The sequence below is a fragment of the Anastrepha ludens genome, chromosome 3, assembly GCF_028408465.1.
Source record: "Anastrepha ludens isolate Willacy chromosome 3, idAnaLude1.1, whole genome shotgun sequence".
Lineage (NCBI taxonomy): Eukaryota > Metazoa > Arthropoda > Insecta > Diptera > Tephritidae > Anastrepha > Anastrepha ludens.
This window is the reverse complement of record NC_071499.1, coordinates 129672877-129696985: the sequence shown is the minus strand read 5'-3', so window position 1 is coordinate 129696985 and position 24109 is coordinate 129672877. Positions and strand designations below refer to the sequence as shown.

At 34.6% G+C, this 24109-nt stretch overlaps 1 protein-coding gene across 3 annotated transcripts; it reads left to right on the top strand.

The window, feature by feature from the left end:
- Nucleotides 1-1064: 1064 nt before the first annotated feature.
- LOC128859232 (synaptic vesicle glycoprotein 2B) lies at nt 1065-24034 on the top strand. 3 transcript variants are annotated; one of them, XM_054096056.1, is made up of 4 exons: nt 1065-1267; nt 19256-19540; nt 20475-21144; nt 22480-24034. In XM_054096056.1, the coding sequence occupies exons 2-4, from the start codon at nt 19504-19506 to the stop codon at nt 23624-23626; spliced, it is 1854 nt and encodes a 617-aa protein (XP_053952031.1). In that variant the 5' UTR covers nt 1065-1267; nt 19256-19503; the 3' UTR covers nt 23627-24034. The 3 variants fall into 3 exon arrangements, with proteins under 3 accessions (XP_053952031.1, XP_053952033.1, XP_053952032.1); XM_054096058.1 differs by lacking the exon at nt 1065-1267 and adding an exon at nt 10095-10112; XM_054096057.1 differs by lacking the exon at nt 1065-1267 and adding an exon at nt 10126-10711.
- Nucleotides 24035-24109: the final 75 nt, after the last annotated feature.

Here is a 24109-nt window from a genome sequence, read left to right as displayed (position 1 = left end):
TAACTAAATGTTTTAGGCCACTTATAAGTGCAAACATTCTATTTTGTTGGCAGCGGCTAAGTGCTATAGAATAATACAATTGCGCGTGCGCATTTTTTACGAAAAACTCATTTTTTCGCGCTAACTATAAAATACTTGAGATAACTTAACGTAATTATTCAGCGTGAGAGTTTGTAAACATTTTTGGTTTTACAATATGTGCAAAAAACAATCAGAAACAAACAAATGTTGATTGTTATAATGGCAAAATAGCCGAGATGAACTAAAAGCACAATGCTTAGAAATGTCTGGAAGCTGGCAGGCTTATCGCACGCGCAACAACAACGAACAAATGTGGAAAGTGGAAAATACAACAGGGCGCCCTAAATCACTAGTAAATATGTTTGTACGTATATATCAAATGCATGGCAAACATGTTTAAAATGTGATCCACATACAAGCATACAACAACAACAATTGACTAAACAGCGTAAAAAATATATGTAGATATTAAACAAAATATTTAAATAAACTGCACGATCCCGCTGGGTTGCCATAAAAACGGTAAATAATGTGTGTGTGCGTATGTGTTTTGATTTTGCAATAAAATTTATAATGTTAAATTACGTAGGTAGTTAGTATCTTAGTATCGGTGCTATCTGCAAGTGATATGCAATCGAGCACATGAGCCACACAAACAAACATGAGCGCAAGTGTGTGTATGTGTGTACGTACATAGGGTGTGCTTAGGGCACATACACCATTTAACAATCACCAGCCTCTCGGTGTTTAATAATTTTTTCCTCTACTCCACCCTATACATATATTCCCCTCCACTCCCCTCACTATGCTTTACCATACTGTTGTTTGTACTTTTTTATTGCTTATCCTTCTTCTTCTTGCGTTTTCACCCAGCGATAGGGATCACTTGCAGCTTCTGTATGTAAAATCACTTATCAGTAGCGCGACAAAAACAATAAGAACAATACAAATAATATGCGCGTAGTTATCCGACGCTCATGCACAACCAAACATATAGTCTAGGCGAAGAAAATTTCCCAGATATAAGGCGGTGTTGCCATAGTTCTAGACTCATTGTCAAACGGTTTTTAGAGCCGTCAAGTGCTCATTAACCTTTATTGTAAAGAAAATTTGATTTTATCTACAACTGCATAGTTGGCGTATTTTGACTCAGCTTGGAGTTTTGCGATAGCATTTCAGCATATACTAATTCGTGGGTTTGCGAAAGTGACGATCAGCAGCAGCAACAATACAAAAACAATTAACGGTTAGTAGCGAATCATGCAAATGTATTAAAGAAAATTTTTATCAGGACGTTAAAGGATGCAAATATTTTTTATAAAGATTAGTAGTGATACAAATTAGGCAACAAGGACAGAAAGGCAGAGCTGCTAAGTGATGTTCCATACATTTATACTTACAGATAAAATATATAAAAAGTGCTCCATAAGGACTATGTAGGGCACAAAAGATCCTCAGATTGAAGCAGAAAAACGCATGCCAATATCTGAGAAAACAAATTTGATACACCGATTTGTGACACTTTAGTGAAATGCAGAATTTTTTCATCAAAGTCAAGTGAAATATTTTATAAATTTTTAGTGTAGAATACCAATAGTTTTGATATAAGAAAAAATGTAATTCCTTCCATTTTTACTTTTCTTTGGTTCTTCAAAACTCTTTGTTTTATTGTAAGCATTTGGCATTTTTGTAGAATGAGGGTTTCTTTTCATATGTATATGTGGATAAATATTCAAAATATACAATGAAATATAAAATATTCTAAATTAACAAGACTCCATTAACTGAGTATGAAAAAGGGAACCGACGTGACAAAATAAAATCGTAGACATTTTGCAGATGATCTTTCTCACAACCATTACTAAGAGCGCATAGTTGTTGTCTTGTACTCAAATATAATATTTTTTTTGTCATGAGTCCTTCAATTAAAGGAGCTATCCCCAGTTAGTATTCCTGAATATCCCCGAAATAGCGATGTCTTTTCTTGTACCCCCATTAGGTTGGGTGGATATTTTAATTGCTGTAAAATCAAGTTTTCACTTTTTTTTTGTAGAAATGCAGTTATAAATAATTATATTACAAGTGATTTGCAAAAGGACTCTAGTGACTAAGACTACAGGCCAGAATATTTATTTACATATTTTATGAAAATTATTCAAGTCAGCTCAATTGTCGATTTTGCAGAATTTTGGCCCAATGACTCGTTTTAATATTTTATCTACTCTTTGCTCTCGTAAGACTATTTTTTAAATATATTTTAAACACATTCAATGTCAGTCTTTGAAGGATTAAACGAAATGTTGGGCCTTTCAAGATCGAGTTGTTTTTTTTAAATACAAGAAAAAAGAAATTTTGCGCCATATATTTTTGACTATTTATTTACTTTATAACTTCAATTATTTGTTTACAAAAATATAGTTCATACTACGAACAAGACCCATATAAAGGATAGTTTTTAATTTTGTATAAAATTTGTAAAAATTCGGCAAATTTGCATCAACTCTTTATACTCAGAATTTTTAGAATAATTTCGGGTACGCAATTTTATAAACCATTGAAATTTGGTATAATAAAGTACAAATGTCAAGTGGTTCAAAAATCGCGTAGATTTTTACAATTTTTCTGCTGGCGTTTTCTTCCATGGAGTAGGCGTTAAATGTAGAAAATGCACGTTACCGCGACCGAAAAAAAATTCTAAAAATCAGTGTGATTTTTGAATTACTTGAAACTTGCACTTTATTGTACCAAAATTTAATGAACTATAAAATTGTATACCCGAAATTTTGCATACATGAAATTTTTTCTGAAATTCTGATTATTGAAAATGCGCCGAATTTTTATAAACTTTGTGCAAAGTTTGAGGCTTTACATTTAATGGTTTTTGTAGTAGAATGAACTATATTTTTGAATAAAATTAATTAAAGTTAAAAACCAAATTAATTAAATCACACAAAAACCACACAATTGAAGGACCCTATATTTGAAACGAAATTTTTTAAACATTTTTTCATACATCACTTTCTGCTTCCGTCACGAAGAAAAAATGGAAATCAACTTTCTATTCTGAACACAAACAGCAGAAAAAATGTATTCTCCGGTATGAAGTCACACATACATATATGCATGCATACATACATACCAAGCACTCGCTTTTCCATACACATACAAAAATAAACCAAACTGACCACCCCTGACATTTGCCTTGTTAATCAATTTTGGCAAGTTTTGCTGATGACATTGACGCTCCCGAACGCATCAGCTCGACAGCAACAAACTATACAAGCCCAGCAAAGAAGGGAATACGTACGCAGCAGCACTTGAAGTGTCACGTGAGCCGAAAAACAAAAAATTCATGCACCTGTGCTATATAAATATGCTAATATTGAATTTCAAATGAGCGAAACACACCTTTTTTATTATTCAAACATAAATACGTTTTAATTGTTTCACACTTGTTATTTATTTTGTGTTTGTTTTTGCTCTTAACCGCATTCTGATATTCTTTGTGCACACATCCATACATACATGCACACACACAAGTGTTTACGTTGCTTACCTTTCTCTCTAATTATCTTCCGCACGCATTTAATGTATTCCTCTGCACTGCAATTCGCATTTTTTAAGTATTTCGATTATTTGTATGCTAATTGGTAAAAAAATTTCCACACGACCGTTAAGGGCACTTTTTTGTTAATCTTATTACAAAAGTTAAAAGGCGTGTTTGTTGAGAGGGCGTAGAACACGTAGAAAAACTGGGAAAAACAAACATGCATATACGTATATATGTATGTATGTATGCATGTATGTGAATTCTGTATCTGCACAGAAGACTATAATAAATATTTATAAAAATAAAATAAAAATAAAAATATTTAATTCAACTCAAGATTGTGGGTAAAGTTGGTGGTTGCACATTTTTTAAGGTCAGAAGCGAATGATCTCCGAATAAAAATAGAAAGACACATTAATTATGTAATAAACTGTACAAGTTATTATATATTTTGATAAGCTAAATGTGCACTGCGTTCGCAGCATTTTAACCCTTCAATTCCTATTGCCAACGGAAAGTGGTTATCAATTTCCGAAAGTGGTAGGAGGTGTGGAATTGAATTTTTTCGTAACACCACCGGAAACAGGGCAATTAACTTCTATGAGCCAAGAGTTCAAATCTGTATAAGGATTAGGGGATTATTTTCTTAATCCGCTTGATTTTTATTAACATTTTAATTTTAACTTATATTTATGTACTTATATTATATGCTTTGAAATATTCTTAATTTTTAATAAGTAACTAATTTTTTTAAGTAGTAAAAAGTTACGTAATTTTTTTTACTAAACCAATTCAAAACTTGTTTTTCTTAAAACTCGTATTTCTATCAAATTTGTTGGCCTATCCTACTCTCCTTTTGTTATTTAATTTCTTGTTGTTTTTTTAATCCTTTTTTATAAAATGTTTAACCTTTTTAATTTTATAATATTGTATTATATTTTTTATTCCTCAATCCACTTTATTCGGTTTTAAATTTCAACTAGACTGTCAAATGTTATATTAATAGAGTCGCCATGCGTTCGTATTCGCAAAAACCGTTACTTTTTTCCTCTCTCAATGTGTTACACGAAAGTCAAAGATTATCTCACCATGAGCCTACAAAAGGGCTCCCCGTACGCTTTCACACACTCATAATATAGCACTCAACTGCCGTTAACTCACAGAAGCGCAATAATTCGTAAATGCAGTCACACTTTTGTGAGAATTACAATAAATTACTTATACATATATGTATGTGTGTGCGTATGTTAACAATTCTCCAACCAGCTTGTTAAAAAGCAGCCTGAATAAAAAAAAATTATTTGTAAAATGTAAATATTTTGCCATCGGCGCGCCTGGAAGTGGGCGCAAACGAAAAAATGATGATATTATTGTATTAAAAAAAGTATTTCATTACACACAAATTCCATGCAAAAGCAAAAACCTTGTGATGCAGTTTATTTGTAAATGAAATGCGAAGCAATGAAATGCAGTGCAACACCTGTTGCTATTTTTACACTCGTACAGGGACAGTTGCGGAGTGTTTTGTTTTTGCAAGTCATGGAAATTCACAAAAAATAAAAGTTATTAATCAAGAATGCAAATAAGTATGTAAATTGCCATGTGTGTTACGCATTTAATTGGCTGCTTAATGCATAACTGGATTGCTGGGTGAAGATTCGGGGAATGGAAACTAATTAATGAATTACAGAAAAAAGGGATGAGTTGTGTGCCGGAAGTTTCAAAGAAAATATTGGCTTTTTAATTAAAAAAAAAAATATTTAAATATAAATTGGTATAATAAAAGCGCCTTAATTTTAGCAACCAAATTTTGTAACTTAGAAATAATCTCATTTATAATTTCAGCAATAAATTGAAGACCAAAGTAGTCATATCACTTAGCTAATTCATGATTTGAATATATAGGGTGGGCCATGTAAAATTTGCTTTTTGAATCGGCTATAAAAAAAAACAATCAATATTTTTTCAAACTTTTTTTTTTTATTTTCAAGATAGAACATTGTCTTTTATGAATGAAAAAGTTGCACCGTCCTGTTGAAACCAAATGTCGTCCATGTCATCCTCTTCAATTTTTGGAAACAAAACCTCGTTGAGCATGTCACTTTAACGCTTGCCATTTACTGTAACCGCGGAAGAAGAAGAAGACTCACCACTTTGGAAATAGGTTTTCAATATTTCCCAATTTTGTTCAAGCGTATAGCGTCCCATTTCGTAAATGTCAAACGTTTATGTAAATTATGAACACATTTGACATGTCATTTGTGTTACCATTCTCAAAAAAATAGGTGGTTCAAAAAGCAAACGCTATATGGCCCAACCCGTATCTTCATCATTTTAGCTCCGTCGAATAGCGGCGCTACAATAAGTTTTATCTGATTGCACCAAAAAACTATTCTATCATTGTAAGCTAATGAAAAGAAAAAACTGTAATTGGCATATTCGACAAATTTTCCTAAAAACAACCGCTCATAGAACATTTTGAGTATCACTGATGAATCCACAAAAATTAATCTATCCGGTATCTACATGTGGCAGATTAACTGCACAATTCACAATCAGCAATGACACAATAGTCATTTTCACTGCTATGTCTGCATATATACGAGTATGCGAGTTGCTTTTGCCGCCCTGTAGTTGGGGCAGCTAGCTTCTCCTACCACAGGTCCAGAAGAAGTTCGACTGCTTCTTGTGCCATTGCGATCGCTTTTTTCTGTAATATAAACCCATAATTCATAATTTTTAATAAACAGTTTATTGGAAATTCTATATGAGTAATCTCGCTACTTAATTACGGATTGAAATTTAAGCACGAAGAAGTAGATACTCTAGTTATATGTGAACCTATTAACATATAATATTAGCTATTAAGGCGAATCTATTAAAGGTAGTGGCAACAGACCAACAACAATGTTTTGTACGTTTGATTGTCACGGCAGAGCATTGCAAAAGTAGAAAACAAAAAATTAGTTCGCCTTGTTTTATTCTGTGCTGACAGTCACATGGGTACAGCGAAAGAAAAAATATTATATATTATAAATCAGCTGATTTACCAACACCACCTCTAAAAGATATATTTTTTTCAAAATTAGCGTACAGTTTATTTATACATTAAAATAATATAAATTTTTTTTATATTAATCATTTAAAATGGCGGATGTACACTCAATTCTTCCAGGAAGGTCGCAGCGATGCTTCTCAATCGGCGGGCATTGTAGCATCGGCGTCAGTGACCTGAATACAAAAAGCCAAAAATTTCTCTATTATTTAAACAGAAATGAAAAAAAAAATTCGCGGTATAAAATGCTTAAAAAATAAAAACCAATGAATTTTGGGGTGAATTTTCCTACCATTTTTGCTTCGAAAAAATTATTTTTTCGAAAAATTTTCGAAAACTTGTAAATTCACATAGAAAGTAATATCATAAAAAAGATATGTGCAAAATTTCAGGGAGATCGGTCAAATAACTTTTCGAGTTATCGTGTACGCCAATTCGAAAAATATAGTTTTGAGAAGAATGCGTCTACAGTCGGCAATGTAACTATACTTCTCCCAGCGCTCGAACGTAAAGAATAGAGTCATCACGGCTGACGATCTATAATATAAAAAATACTTAAATTTACGTTCTAAAATTTTTTTGCCATATTCTTAAAGGATTATATTAACATTTTATGAAAAAAAAATTTGTTTCTCGAAATTTTATAGGTATCTGCCCCCTTAAAATTTATGTCGCAAAGTTTCGTCTACTTCTAGTCCATCTGGGACTAGTCGGTGTACTTATATGCAGGAGTGCATCATCAGTTCGCGATAGTCTGCGATATTTTATTTCTCTATGTGAAAAGAGCTCTTGCTAGCCAGATGCCCTTTCTAAACATAACTCAGGTTTACTTGTTTTCTCAATATTTACTTTCAATTGGATAGAGTAAAAGAAAAAGTGAATTTCACATTATATGTATTGTATATGTATGTGTATATTCATACATATGTACATAAAAATATACACAAATACTCCCCTATGTGAGTAATTTTGTCAATGCAACAAAATTTATTTGACAAATCAGTTAATTAATAACATTTCCGTGCACTTTAAATAAAGCAAATGAAGTAAATTTGAAATGCAATAAAAAATACAACAAAAAATGAAAGTGCGCTTAATGTCAGCGATCAGGGAATCACTGGTTGAATAAATGTGTATCTCTGTTTTTAATAATCCGGTTTCAGTTATTTAAATTTTTATTGATAATAAAAATAAAGGTGACAGATCTAGGCCGCTCTTCCCGTCAATTTGTGACAGCCTCCTTAATTTTTGGCACAGTTGAAGTGCTCAAGCCTTTAGTTGTGTGTTGAGCGGGCCGAAATACCTACATAATTAAATATTTTTGTTTTTGCTTTTTTCTGTGATGCTTTGCTTTTTTCTCTTTGATATTTAATTACACGCACAGCCATTGTGCTTTGCCCAATCACCTTCAGCTAGTTAAATTTTCTTTACAAAGCTTACCCCTTTATTATTTTGCATAATTCGGCAATTAATAACTAAGTAAAAAAAGTTAATTTTAAATTATTTAACGGTAAAATCATAGAAACATTTACCAATTACTGTCTAACTTTGACAGCTACATACCAAACTCCTAATATTTGTAAACAAATTAGACAAGCGTTAATGGCAGTTGGCGAGTTGCCGGCCATTGCCGGTTGGCTTGTACTGGCATTGTGTTACAACTACTGCATACATCCATACATATAAATTTAGTAGACTCACCTACTAACCGCACTGGAGCAGAGCAAAAGGCAAAATAACCGAATAATATAACAAACAAACAATAAGAACAATAACAGTAGTGGTAAAAAAAAGTTATAATAATAAGCGAAGCTAATTTTAGATCGCATAATTCTATAAAGCGAATAAATTTACTGTAGGGAGTTAAAAAAATTTAAATCTTCTATCCACCAATTTATCGAATTATGCCACCCATACGAAAATTATTTTGTTACTAAACATTTTCGTGCTTTTTTATATTTTGTACTATTTTATTAATATTTTTTGTGAGTATGTACATGCAAACGCTGCTTCATTTACACTTTATTTTATTATTTTTAAATTTGTCCTCACGCTCTGAAACTCATTGCGAGTAAACATACACATGTTCTGCTTTTTTTCGCGCTGACTCGCAAGCATAAATGCGCAGTTACATAAAAAATAAAAGTTTCAATTGTAAATGCCTTTAGTAAAAGCAGTATTATTTTTATTTTTTACACTTTACTCTTTAACAGCTTATTTACATATGAATCAATAATTTATTTATTGCATGCTGTTTTGTTTTTCATTTTTGATCTTTTTTTTGCTTTTTACTTTTTGCTAGTAGCGCCAAGCCTGGCTGCGCCACTCTTTGCATCGAAAATTATTTGCACACAATGCGTGTGAAACCGTCGCCCAGCCACTTAAGCTGTACTGATTTTAATTACAAATATTAAATAAGCTTAAACAACATCAATAAATGATTTTACATATATATGTACGTGCATGCATATAATTGTTGTAAAAATACCTATTCAAAATGCACAGCAGCATAGTTTCCCCGAAACTCATGCGCCTGCTGTTAGCCGCTATTCTTGCCCAAGTCAATTTCGATCGTCTTTAACACTCTGTACTCTTATCGCTACATTTTCAATGCCAATAACATTTGTTAGTGCTTTCAATCACTGAAGTACCATGATAAATTCAAAATAAAAATATTTATAATGTACTATAAATTTACTTCTTTGTCAGCATTTTTCAATCGCACTAGATTCGGCATGTTGATTCACGCCCATCAGCAGCACGTGCCTTGGTGCCATAAGCATTTATCGCTTTCTCGCCACTGCGCGAATCAGGCTCTCTATTTCTTACTTAATCTATCTGCTACGGCTGCATCTCCACATCCTACATGCCTTGCCTTGAAGTGTTGAAGAAAATTGCAATCACAATTGCAGCCAGCGCTGCTCCAAATACCAAGCTGCCCATACGAAGTACTTAGCACCGCCGCTACTTGCTCGCAGCAATCGCAGTTTAACGACTTCGCTTGCAAACCAAACTACGGCACAGTTTGGCGTTTCGTTGCTTTGCTTGGGATCGTACTTTTGTGCTATCTACAATACCCGATCCGCAATTAATTAATAAACGCTCAACAACATCGCTCACTTACATACTTCCCTTCATCCTTTTTGTCGCACGCTCAACTCATGCTTTTGCTTATGAATTGTCGTTTTTCCATTTCGTTCCGGTATTTCGATCCGTTTCATGTGTCACACCGTTTACTGTGTGCGTTAAAAGTAAATGTGCTTGACTGTGACTGTGCCGCAGCTCACGTTCCGTTTTCATGTGCCAAACGCTCCACACACATACTCACACAGAGGCGCAGTTAACCACTGCCAAAAACGCACCGCACTTGTTCCTCCATTAATATTTAAGCAACTGTTGCTGATCTCAGATGCTATAGCGCATTCGACGCGTATCAACGCAACATCAAAACGTTCATAGCAGCGGTCGATCGGTCATCGTCACTCGGTACGTTAACCATACTCAGTTTCTCCCCGACAATCTTTACATTAGCAATTATTATCACTTGCTATTAAGTTTCTTCGCGCACACAGTTTCTGTGCTCGAACGCGACTTTCAAAAGCGCAAAAAAAATATTTTCACAATTCCATATAGACATACAAAGTTTCTTATCAAAAGTTTTGGGAAAATATATTACGGCTCGAATGCGCGTGCGTGTTGCATTTGCTAGTTTAGTGTTTGGTGTGTAAAGTGTTGGAAAACTTCATGTTTTCGTCAAGCAAATACCACAGTAGCAATAATAATAATAACAACAACAAAGTGCAAGTATATTGTGATTTTACAAAAACTACACGTAGGACTAAAAAGTACGAAAATTCGTTGACATAACGATAGCCTATATTGTTGAAAACCAACAACGGTGATCTGGGTAAAATCAAAAATTAATAAAAAATAGTTCGCACTATATTTTATTGAAGCAAATAATAAGTCAATCAATCATTTTAATAATACTTAAAACGTCTTTGCCATATACGCACAGTGGAGTAGCAGCAGCCAAGCGTAGCAGTAAAGCCATAATAATTTCTATAAACAATTTGAGACGAAAGGTAATTGATGAACAATTTTTACAAACGTGCATTAATGTGAATTTTCGTATCAAATATTTGCAAGCTAAACGTGACAATTAAATTGCAGAGTAGACTATTTAAAAAAATGTATTGTGTGTGTAAATTGTTACGAGTCGCCACTGTGCAGTGCTGTAGAAAAAATGGAAAATATTTAACTATTTGGCGTGCAATGCTATTCTTAATCATTTATTGAGAACATCTTCGGCAAATATTGTGATTATGTACAAACAAATATCAGGCAATTGAGATTGGCAGCTAAGCAGTCGATAAGAACCACTTAAGTTCTTTCAAGTAGTCGGTAAACAAAATTCGCCTCGTATATGTAATACAGAACGAAAATACATCTCTTGTGTTTGAGGGAATATTCCCACATGAAAAACTTTCTGGAATACTCTTCAGAAGACGACAAGAAGTTATAGCTTCCTGCTGTTATAGCGAAAAGGCCAAAAGGTTCTCTTCTGCAACCGGCATAAGCAACTTAATTCTTTGCTACCGCTTGGACAGGAAGAGTTTAAGCCTTTCAAATAGCCTGAAAATCGAGCTTCATATTTTTCCCGTAAAAGAAGATTCCCTCCGAGAAAAATATTCTGAAATGCTTTCAAAAGGCGGCAAGTAGTTGTAGGTGCACACAATTGTAGAAAAAAAAGCAGGATTCATTGTACCAACTAAAATGATCCAAAATGATAGTTCCACATGCCATATATTACTATAATCGAACTTGTTCAACTGCGGCTGCATAGTCTCTCGAACGACTGCATGCAAACTTTGAAAAGATAACGAAGAGTACAAAGTTCCGTATAATAGCTAGGGAGCGTTCTTAATTCCTCTCTATTTAGACAGACATCAATCTATCTATCTATCTAGAGGGACATTTGTATTTACATTTTTTTGCCTCTGTCCTAGATTTCCCATCAAGTGTTGACTAAATTCCGTGTATTTTCAAACATTGAAAGCTTCGAGCTTTAGTGAGCCCGCAAAGGCGTTCTGCTCCATGGGATTTTGATTTAGGTTTCAGGTTTTACTAAAAAAAAACAGTTTTTAAATAAGGCAAATAATTGAAAGGGTTTTTGCTTCTGCTTACATATATGTACATACGTATATACTCGTATATATTTCATAAATGATTAATTTATTTTAACTACACGCTATAAACAAATAAACAATATTTTTGAACAAAAATATTAATTTTAATTTTGCTGACAAATTAAAAACTCATTAAATCAATTTACTTCTAATGACCTATCACTACAGCTTTGCAAAAAATTATAACAAAAGCAAATCGTAATTTTTGGTAAAACGAGTTTTCAGCAGGCAAATGAAATGCACGAGCATTACACTTTTTTAGCTAACTACAATTTATATGTGTAAAACGGGTTTTTAATAGGAGCACACAAAATTGTATTTAAAAACAAACGCATCTATAAATTTTTGCAAAATGTGGCAGTGCCAAAACGTGTTTAACCTTTACTTATACTTTTATACATCCACATAGCAGGGTGAAGTTCACGAACGATTAGTTTTTGGAAATTATTAAAAACTAATACCGAAATTTTAAGGCTTTTAAAAGAGTCGTAAAGTCAGTTCACATCGAGTGGAATTTCGCATATTTCAAATTCAAATTAAGTCAAGTAGCAAGAGGTCTCTTGATTCCATGAAGCAGCTGAAATTTCCCCAATTGGGCGCTGCAAAAGTTATGTTATGCGCCTATTGAAAATATAGAAACACCTTTTCGCACAAAAAGCAATTGCCTGCCTGTATTGCCATTGAACCTGGTCTAATGCCATTTATTGGGACAACAGATAAAAACAAGTTGTAACGACTGTTGCATTAGAATGCTGCTTTGTTGTATTCTTTTTTCTTTTTTACCTATGCTGCATTTGTTTATGTTTTTCCATATATACGTACGGGTATGTGCATTCTCGCTGCGCAAATCGTAGTCCAATTGAAGGAGAACAGGAACTTGTTGGCTGTGTCTACTTGGTTTTTTTCTTGCTGAAATTGTTGCTTTGTTCTTTAAACTTTTATGCTGCAAGCTTACAATTGTTTTTGTTTACGCCACATCTGCCACATTTTGAGCCGCTATCGAGCGTTTTATTGTTTAACGTTAATTTCGCTCCAAAAGCTGGTATATTTTCTACTTGTGGTATTTTATTTATCATCTGAGCGATTTTAAATACGAATCGTCAATATTTATTATTGACTTATTTTTATTGACGTACACTTATTTTAAAATGTGGTATTACGCTATGCGATAAAAACAAAAGAGCAAAAAACAAGCGGTTATAAGCGATTAGTTCAAGAAAACTATTGGAGCCGTTCGCACTTAAAACTGTACGCCCCCCATTTTGTGGAAAAAGATCAAATAGCAGGAGGACCTCGGCCAAGCACCTAACAGAAGTGTGTGCGGCAATTATTTGTTTATTTTATTTTTATTGCAGTTATCACATTTGTCAACACTATTTAGCTTTAATGCGCATTATATGTATGTTAAATGAAGTGAGTGTGACTTAGCATAACTGCCTAATGAGATGGGGACTCCATTTTTCCACATCTCAGCATTTTATGGCAAGTTGCTCGCTACTAATCAGAATAGAAGCGCGCTTAGGTAAATAAACGACAAAATAGACATGTTAGCATGCAATCATAAGTTAAAAATTATCGATTTCCTCATTAAACAATGTAATTGTCTATCGGTGAATTTATTCATGCTTTTGTGTGCTCCAGGCTGCCTATAATTTCGCTTCCTGAAGCCTTTTTTACAAAATCAACCAGAAGTGTTATTGCGAACAAATACAACAAATACAACTGTTTAACACGTTGACTGCCGCGCCGGCACCCATTGCCCGGCGCATGGCTTTTCAATGGCGCCGCGCCGGGCAATGGGTGCCGGCGCATTGTTTTTGGTGTAATATTGCGTCAATTATATTTTCTGTCGTTTGATTTTAAAATTGAAAACATATAACAGGATATATATATATAATGTATGACAATTCAAATATAAATATGTGATGCACACTTGCGGCGCTGTGTGATAACCAGCAAATTTCGCTCGGCAGTCAACGTGTTAAACATTTATTCCAAACAACACCCTGTGCCGCTAATCAAATATTCGTAGCATGACACATGGCAGTATCTTTGAATTTCCGCAACACCATGCAACCTTTCAATTTGACAGCGAAAGCAGCATTAAACGGAAAAGGAAAAGGCAACGGGAAACAGTTAGCACAGTTAGCGCATAGCAATTGATTCATAATTCAGCAAAGTTCTACATTTTTTAATCTGATTGAAAAATATTTAATGGCTAACACATTAATAAGCTAAAAGTAGTTACCTAATGCGGAAGATAAAAATGTGCTTAAAAATATTTATAAGATCACCAGCGGTTCATATACATATGAAGCACAGCTACACACAACGCGCTGTTGCACATTTCATGTAATCGGGTACTCGAGTTGCATTCATGCGATAAAAAGCAAAGCAAAGCAGAAAAATCCCTAATTATCTGCATACCTTTACACAACAGCCAAAACCTGATGCAATATGCCATAAATTTAATGTAACCGGATCTCAAATGGTGTTGAATTGGTAACTCAAAGAACTGGATATTTTTTTTAATACGTGACACAATTTAACAAATGTTAACATACTTATGAACAGTGAAATGTCAAAGCAATTGTTATAAAATATAATATAAGTAAGTTCATTTATACAAATTGCAATAAATGGCTCTTAACCAGCGAATAAAGTCAACCAATGTTATTTTTACAGAGCGTACATACTTAAGTCATACTATAGGGGTTTCCAATAACAGGTGTTATTTTGAGTAGCCCGCTATTTCAGTAGACGTCACTTTTGAATCTGTCACATTTTGATATTTGACAAGTAGAAACTACGCCACAAATGGAACGATACACGCTTAAACAACGCACTGAAATTATTAAAATTCACTATACAAATGGTGGAACGGTTCGTAAAACTGGAACATTTTTGGGTCATCCTGAAGCAACTTGTTGGACCGCAATACAGAAATTGGTGAAAAAATTCGAGCTGTTGGGACAAGTTAGTGATGTGCAGAATAAAACCCGTGCACGTCGCTCAATAACAGCCGAAAATAATGCTGTTGTAGCCGAAAGTGGTGAAGAAAACCCAAGTTTGTCCATTCCTCGTCGTTCTTTGGAATTAGGTATTCCACAATCGTCATTACACCGTATTTTGCATAAAGGTTTGAGTCTTAAGGCTTATAAAGTCCAGCCTCAACAGCCAGAACTCAAGCCGGCCGATCGGACCATTTCCACCTCGGTGGTTTCGTCACCAAACAAAATTGTCGGATCTGGGGCTCAGAAAATCCAAGAGTTATTGTTGAGAAGCCTCTCTATCCTCAACGTGTGACTGTTTGGTTCGGTTTATGGTCCGGCGGAGTCATTGGACCTTACTTTTTCGAAAATGAAGCTGGAGCAACAGTTACTGTGAATGGATTGCGCTATCGAGAGATGATTAACGGTTTTTTATGGCCGGAATTGGATGGTATTGATCTGCACAACGAACAAAATAACACCTCTTATTGGAAAACCGTTTATAAGTATGCCTCACATTGGAGCAGCAAATTTTCAAAAGTCTTATGTACAACAGACAATCAAATCAGACTAATCAGCTGTTTCTCTACGAATTATCGCACTAGAAGAGCCTGAAAAGTGTTTACACTTGAATTAACAAACAAATTTGCTATCTACGCGACGAGCACTTGAATTTCCAGCATTCACTTAATTATTTCTAATCATAAATTTTACAAGTGTCATCAAGAATTAGCTATTAATCTATTATTTGTGTTCTTGCTCGATTTCGAGTATCTATGTTTGTATGTAGGTGTGAAAATAGTTTCTTCCAATTTAACGCTTATTTATATAATACCGGCGTGCTAATTCACGCTTTTGTTGCTCTTGATGCAGCCCTGTGTGCTCTTGAAGATTAGCAAGTGTGAAGCTAAGTGTTTTTCAATTGTATGTGCATACATGCAGTGGGCTGGTATGTTGTCGTTATGGAGGTGTTGGACAGTTTAGCAAAATAAAAAATAAAAATGCAAAAAATGTAAACATATTTTGTAATGAAAATATACTTAACTTCAACGAAATTTTAAAATGCTGACATTGTGAAATGCGTATTTAATATTAAGGGTGTCCGAATTTTCACAAGTTTTCGATTTCGTGCACTTTTTGGTTTCTTAGATTACAAAATTTGCTCCGTTCGGTCGATGAGTGATTAAAAACTGTGTTGTGAAAAATAAATGAATATTTCGCCAAGAAAGAGACATTTTTTTATTTTAATCCGTGACTCGGGTCCACCAAAATTAAGCCAGCTATACTCAAATTTTATATTCTAAACCTTAAGGAGTTATATACAGTTAGAATTTTCAAAAAATCGATTTTTTTTCATAATGTAGATATATTTGAGAATACAAACAGAAAATTTAATATCGTTACGGTGAATATTTTCGAAGTTACACGCAAATTCGAAAAGGCGTTTCAGAGTGCTCGAAAGTGCTTTTCAAACTTTAGACGCGTTTTTCTCAAAACGGTGTTTTCGAAGTGCTTAACATTACTCCAAAACGGCTAAACTGATTAGTCTCAAGTTTTAACACGAGCTTCTTAAATATATTTTTTAGTAATTAATAGAAGACTTTTTCTCGCCGATAAAAATTTTTTGTATAAACAATTTAATATTTTGCTTATTCCTTCAATTAATTACTAGATTTAACATTACTTTAACGAAATCTGTTTGGTTTTTCAATGTCGGAGAATCCAGTTCAGAAATATAGTGGTCACCGCAAAATGTCTTTTCTGAAAGGAGCTCCTGGAGATCAGCTATAGATCCTTTCCGAATAAATATTTTCACTAAGTCTTAAAATACAATTAAAAGATAACATAATATGTGTACAAATTTTTTGATCAATAAATTTAAAAGTTTTCTCAGAAAATATTCTGGAAAATTCGCTTTTGGGGCTTAAAACTGTATTTAACCTAAGTGCCTAGGGAGCTGAACAATGCACGGCAATAAAAAATCAGTAAAATCTGCAAAATTTTCCACATAAATTGGGACACCTAATGCGTGTACATCTGTAATGTACGAGTATTAGCAAACATCTGCGCGAAATTGGTTTCGTTCTGGCATTTAATTTAATGGTCACACATTACAATTCATTATTTTTCTGTAGCTCATTGGAGATTTTTATTCAGCAAAACAAAAAAAAAAAGAAAACAACAACAACCTTAGAGCTCGTTAGCTCATTGAGAGATAAGTACTTATAGTTTCAGATTTTTATTTATTTTCCATCACTTGAATTGCTATTGCGAGAGCTGCTCGGTGTCATTTTGAACATTTCTTTCGTGCGAAAATCTAGTAAATCAGTGGTATAAAGTGAAACTTATACTTTCTTATAATTAAATCCAGTTTAGCGGAGTTCACTGGTCTCCGAAGCAATACAACATGGATTGATTAGAGAATTGACTAGGACTTAAGGGTTGATACCTATTTTGTCTTCAAATAGTAGGTACTAAATTTAAAAAGTTGTGGTTGTCTTAAAAAATGGTGCTTTAGTTTTATGCATTGAATTTTCTTAATATATTTCAAAAGTATATTATTTTAATTCTATTTATTTAAAACCTTTGATGAGTTGCTCTCCAGCACATGGTCTCTGGGAGCCAAAGCATCAGCCTCGTAACAGCTCCTTATCTTATCTGTTCTCCTGCCCTATCGTTAGTCTGTAAAGGTGAGAATATAGAATGCATTCCTTCCTTAAGTTGCGGTGACCGGCTGGAAAACCTGTAACTAGCTTAAGAACTATTTTCGAGCTTACAGTTAATATTACTGTTTATTTCTTTTAAAATTCGTGAACTGATAACTGATAGTCGTCAACTCACTAATCCAGAGACAATTGTTGTCGCACAATTACATATAAAAATCTGTAGCCGAGCGCGCCTGTTTATACTTATATGGGCACAAAAGATCTTAAGGTCAAAGTGCGATCGTCCTCTTTTATATTTTTATATGTATGTTTATAAAGAACAACACTTAGCATCTGTAGAGGCCTCAATTAAAATATAAGTATGCATACATTAATACTCGTATATACTTTCGCGCTGATAGGTGTGGTTGAACTTCGCTGATAACGCGTCCGTCTGGTGCTCAAGCTGTTGAATAGCGATTATTTAAAATAAATCAATTTCTTTGCTCTCTATACTAATGCATATATTTTGAAATAAGAGTGATATTCTCATTTTAGTGCGATTTTCCAAAGGAAGGTATGCGAGGTAACTACTTATTTATCAGTAGAGTCGGAGTTGAGCAATTTTCGGAGTCAATACTTGCTAAAGAGTTATCGGTCTAGACAAAAAACTTAATTTTTTTTCAAGTAGAATTTAAGTTATCACCCAATAATTCCCTTTCAACAATATTCCTTTTAATTTAAAGCATTCCTTGTAATTTAAAGCACTTAAGTTGGTTCTTTCATTGTAAATTCTAAAATGCCTACAGTTAAAGTTGCACCAGGGAAGTGCCCCTTAATCTAATGGTCTTACAATTTAGTAACCCTCTTCACATATTCAATACAATTTATCGAGCTTCTTAAAATTCACAAAGCTCGTTTAAAAAATAAACACTTTATTTGACTGAAGTAACTACAGCAGACCAAGTTTAAGTAAAAAGAGTAGTCACAGCAGGCCAAATTCGCAGAATATGATAGGTTAGCACTAACGTATCTTGGGCTATCTCGCTCTTTATTTCTTTCAAGAAGCCTACATTTTTAGCCATTCTTCAATCTTCTCTATGCTTTGGTGCGTCAAAGTTTAGTTCACAGTTACGAATAGATACACGGACAGTGTGAGTGGACTCAAGAACTTAGTAAACTCGCACACCCTCAGTGGCTCTTCGCCAATTATTTGTTCTCAGATTTTTTCAACTATTTCTGATTTAATTGCATCATAATCGAAAATGTAGTGCGAACTTTATTACATCTGGTTATTCGTCCGTCATTCGTTGGTGACGATACTGCAGATTTCGTTTGCCATAAAAGCCGCGAAACTCCGTTTACTTTGAGCTCATTGTTCATTTCAATTTTACGCAAAAGCATAGATTTTTGATTTCAGGCGGCATTGTCGTAATTATTTCGATGACAGAAAGAAATGCCGCATATGCTGCACTTGCAGGCCCGCACAGTACCCAGGAATGTACAGTCCCCCAAAAATTAGATATTCGCTGTTCGATAGTGTTAACAAAACAATTATATAAAAAATTATTTATGTAATTTAATTTTTATACAATTTGTTCATTCAAAAAATTTATTATTTACATATGTAAAAAGTGTTCTTATTTTATATTATAGCCACCAATTTTTCATAAACTAATTTTGAAAAATCTTGGAATTTTCGCAAATTAATTAAAGTAATAAAACGTCATATTTAATTTTAGTTAGTTTTTCAATTTTCTTTCATAAAATTATTTATTAACACATTTCTTTTATTTTCATTGCAGATCGTTAAAATCATTCAATCAACTGTTTAAAATTTCTCTTATACGGAAATTTTACTAACTACTTTTTACACCTCGTAAATAAATAGTGGTTTTTGCAGCATCGCAAGCCGGCAAGACTACAAAACACCGCAAACAAAAACCCAACAACTTTTTTGAGTGATTAATTTCACTTCTTCAATTTCCTTCATTTAATTTTATTCGTCTCGATTCAAGCGAGAGAAAAGCCAACAAAAAATCGAACTCATAGAATGGTAGAAGGTGATTCGATTAAGAATAAAAGTGATTGTAAGTATGCAAATACAATAGAAAAATATATATGTTTATAGTGTATAATTCATTAAGCACGTGAATACTTCCATTTTGTACTTATCTGCGGTTTTTCAAATAATAATCAACAAACTTAAGAAATTTCGCTTGCTTGCAAATTCGGTTGACTTGTACGACAAATTTTTATGAATTGCTTATACTGATGAGTCTGTTTTGAAAATATTTGGTAATACCGGCGGCCTTATTATTATTATTTTCTAAAATTATCACATTTTTTATAATTTAAAACTTTCCATATTTGAGGAGAATACTGACGGTTTTTAAAGTTAATGAAAATTATCAATATTAGGCCATAATTTATATATTATATTTACATAAGCATTTTCATATGTATGTATTTCGCGCCCAACGATTTCTGGCGTGCGATGATTTCCATACGTTAATCAAAGCCATCTAATTGAATTGACATCAAGGTTAGCTGTCCGGCAGTAGTAAATATTCACTCCGTATTAAAAACTAAGTATTTAAAATGGGAATTTGTATGATTCATAAACTTTTTAGCAACAATTAGCATTTATTGACGTAAATGTTGTGAAAAGCAGTTCATGAATCACATTGAAGGCAATTCAAATGCTCATAAATGCTTACTAAGCGCTTTGAAAGGATATTTGAATAGTAAATTTCGATTACTTCTAAAACTAATAAAATTGCTTTTTTTGAAAAATTTAATTTCACAAAAATTTTCATTAAATAAAGGAAAGCGAATATTTATTATGAATAATTATCAGCAACTGCTTATAAATATTAAAATAATTCATAAGTATTAGAATTTCGAATGCTACATTTTTCATTAATTAAAAAGCAATAATAATTTACTGATTTGCCATAAACTCAATTAATTATATCTTTCTCTATTTTTCTCTCTCTCTCCCTCTCGCTCTCTTTCTCACAGCCTATAATGTAGAGGCTGGCATCCAACCAAACTACAATAGCAGCAGAAACAACTCTATCGACAATCGCTCCATTCTACAGCCCTATTCATTGGGCAGTGGTGGCAAGGATCCCGAATATCAATTCGCAGCAGTCAACAAGGGTTACGAGACGGACATTAGCAGTGCTGGCGGTGATAAGCATGACGTAGAAAAGGGCAGTGCGGCCGTCATTGAAGTCACTAACAACGGAGTCGCATTACAAGGCTCTGCTGGCGGCGGTGGCAGCAATGGCGGAGGCTCAGGCGCCGATGGTCGTCGCTCAACTGGTGTACGTGCTAATTTTGAGCAGGCCATCGAATTATGCGGCTATGGCAAATTCCATTATATCCTACTGGCCATTTGTGGTCTGGTGAGCACCAGCGAGGAAATGGATGTCATTTCAATGTCGTTCATCCTACCGTCGGCACAATGTGATTTAGATTTGAACACAAGCTCCAAAGGTTGGCTCAACTCGATCATTTTCATTGGCATGATGGTGGGTGCCTATTTCTGGGGCAGCATCGCCGATGCAGTGGGACGTAAGAAGGTGCTGATTGTGATCTCCTTCATGAATGGATTTTGTATTGTTGCATCGTCATTTTCGCAAACCTACGAGTGGTTTATGTTGTTTCGCTTTCTCAACGGTGCGGCGTAAGTATTCACACACACACACACACGTATATGTACATGCAAATGTTATAGTATTAGTAAAATGTTGAAAAACAAGTGCAAAAAGAAACCAATCAACCATCATTAGTTACGCCACAACACGCTAACACTAAAATGAATCACTGGCATTGACGAAGCGAGAGCGCTGCTGTAAGAGTCGGACTTGTAAATAAGACACGGCTTGGTGTTAATTAAATTACTCGTAGCTTTATTGTTCAGAGTGGCGTGTAGCTGAGGGCGTTAATGTGTGCGGGCGCGGTTCTCCTAGCAGCGACCAGCCGAAAGTATGCTGCCGAGCAAAATGTGCCGGCACAACACTTTCTTTTGTATTGCATGCCTCACTCGTACACACACACACATATATATATGCATAGCATAAGTATATTCGCTTGTACACACATTTGTACATACATTTCCACAAATTATATAGAGAAGAGAAATACTTTGAGTTCACGCCGGGCTTGCGAGGTGCTAATTTGCTACAACAGCGCATATATTTGCGCTGCCCACATAGCTACATATGTTCTCACATTTTTTAAGTTCATCAACAAATTTGTAATATTCGAAAATTGCAAACATTTGCAATGCCTGCCTGGCTGCCTGCCTTTTGTTTATTTACACAAAAAGCGCTCAATGAGAAATAAATCGTAAACAAAATTTTGAAATCATCAATAAATCGACGTTTTAATAATGAACGTTGTGCGCGAACAACAAAACAAAAACCGCTACAGTGCTTGAAAAAGTGTGTTTATTAACATACATACATATTAACGTGCATACAGACAATATTAATACCCATCCGGGGGCTTATGCAAATTTATGGTGGAAAAGCGCCGTGCATTTTATTTACATATATGCAGTGAGTAAAATCAAAAGTCACTCATACGCCCTGTTGTCTGCGTATGAAATGTTTTAAGAGACTTAATTTTAAAAAAATATTTTTCTTCAGCCTTTCAGTAATTAAACGTAATTTTCAGTAAAAATAATTTGCAATTTTATGTAAAATACTAATTAGAAGCAGCATTTTTATAAAAATAATAATAATTTAGATACAAGTCTGCATTTGGCGTGAAAATGAATGCAGTCCGCAAACTCAAGTGACTCTTCCGCCTTAAGTTTTGTGACATTTACTAGGAATTTCTTGAGCAGCCATAGTTTGAAATTTCTTTTGTTAAATGAAAAAAATGTGCAGCCAGCCCAAATCATAACTTTCTTCCTAACTTTTTAACTGTTTACATTTTTTTACTGTTCGTCTTCGTTTATATTTTTGTCGATTTTTCTTCCCTTATTAATCGGCATGTCATCTTTCTCTTCCAGTCTCGGCGGTAGCGGTCCGGTAATTTGGTCGTACTTCGCCGAATTCCAGCCGAAAGCGAAACGTGGCTCCATGTTGAGTTTCATGGCAGCCTTTTGGACCTTCGGCAATCTCTTTGTTGCCGGCCTGGCGTGGCTCATCATTCCCAGTGGCATTGGCTTCGAAACGGATCTAATTACATACAAAACCTGGCGTGTCTTCCTGATGGTATGCGCTTTGCCATCATTCGTGGTCGCCTTCCTGCTCTTTTATCTACCCGAGTCGCCAAAATTCCTGCTGACCAAGGGCAAACAGGAAAGAGCCATGGCCATCTTCCGCGGTATTTTCGTCACAAACACAAAGAAGCCAGCAGAGCAATATCCTGTTGTCGAATTGGACATCGATGAGAAATTGTTGGCTGAGATCAAGGAGAATCAGGCAGGTGTCAAGGGCAAATACAGCAAAATGATGTCGAGTATGGCCGACCACAGCAAACAGTTGTTCACTTCGCCAATACTCAAATTCACACTTGTCTCCATCACCATCAACTTTACCTTCCACATTGGTTACTATGGTCTGATGATGTGGTTCCCTGAGCTATTCAATCGTTTTGATGAGTACAGCAAAGATTTTCCAAATGAGCGTGCCGGCGTCTGTACAGTTACCGAATATGTAGTGGGCAAGGGTCAGGCGGAGAATGCTGTCTGCTCGTCGAACATACCGCAGAATGTCTTCCAAGAGTCGTTGATTTCATTGGCGTCGGCGCTGCCAGCTAATTTGATCGCCATTTTGGGTATGGACTTGTTGGGTCGCAAATTCTTCCTCATATTTGGCACCATGACGGCTGGCGTCTGCTCGGCAGCCATGTACTTCGTTTTCAACTCTACACAGAACCTGATTGTGACGGCTGTGTTTAGCGGTGCCATCTCGGCTGCAAATGCAGCTTTGGACTGTCTCATCACCGAAGTTTTCCCGACCCATTTGCGCGCCACCGGTGTGGCCATATCCATGGTGGCGGCGCGTATGGGTGGCATCATTGGTAACATTGTGATCGCCACACTTTTAGATCAGTATTGCCCGGCACCGACTTTCATTGTGGCCATCCTGTTGATAGGTGGTGGTCTCATGTGTTTGATGTTGCCCAACACAACACGCAAGGAATTAAATTAAGAAGGGAGTGGGTATTGAGAGCGGAGCGAAGGAAGGAAGGGAAGAAGGCGGAGTGGAGCAGAAATGAACGAGTTTGGGAAAAATACTCGGAACAAACGAATTTCAAGAATGGATTTAATTGAGTGGGAAATAAATGCATGTACACATACAAACGCAAACACAAAAACAAATCAAAACATATACACACACATCTAAGTACTAATGTAATATCGCTTAGGAATTTGTTGTAAATTTTCTAGCCATGTAATATATATATGTAACTACCGATTAATATAAAGTAAACAGTAATAGAATTTACATACATATATACACGTAATTACCAAAAGTAAACTAAAAGTTTCAAGAAAACGATTATACAAATTTAATTTCATATTTTAAATAAAAGTTGGAAGTAAGAAAAAACGAGAAGTGGGTTTGCGTGTTTACTTACAAGAATTTGCATAAAAAAGGACACAGAAGAAGAGCGTCCGCAGTCAATGAAGT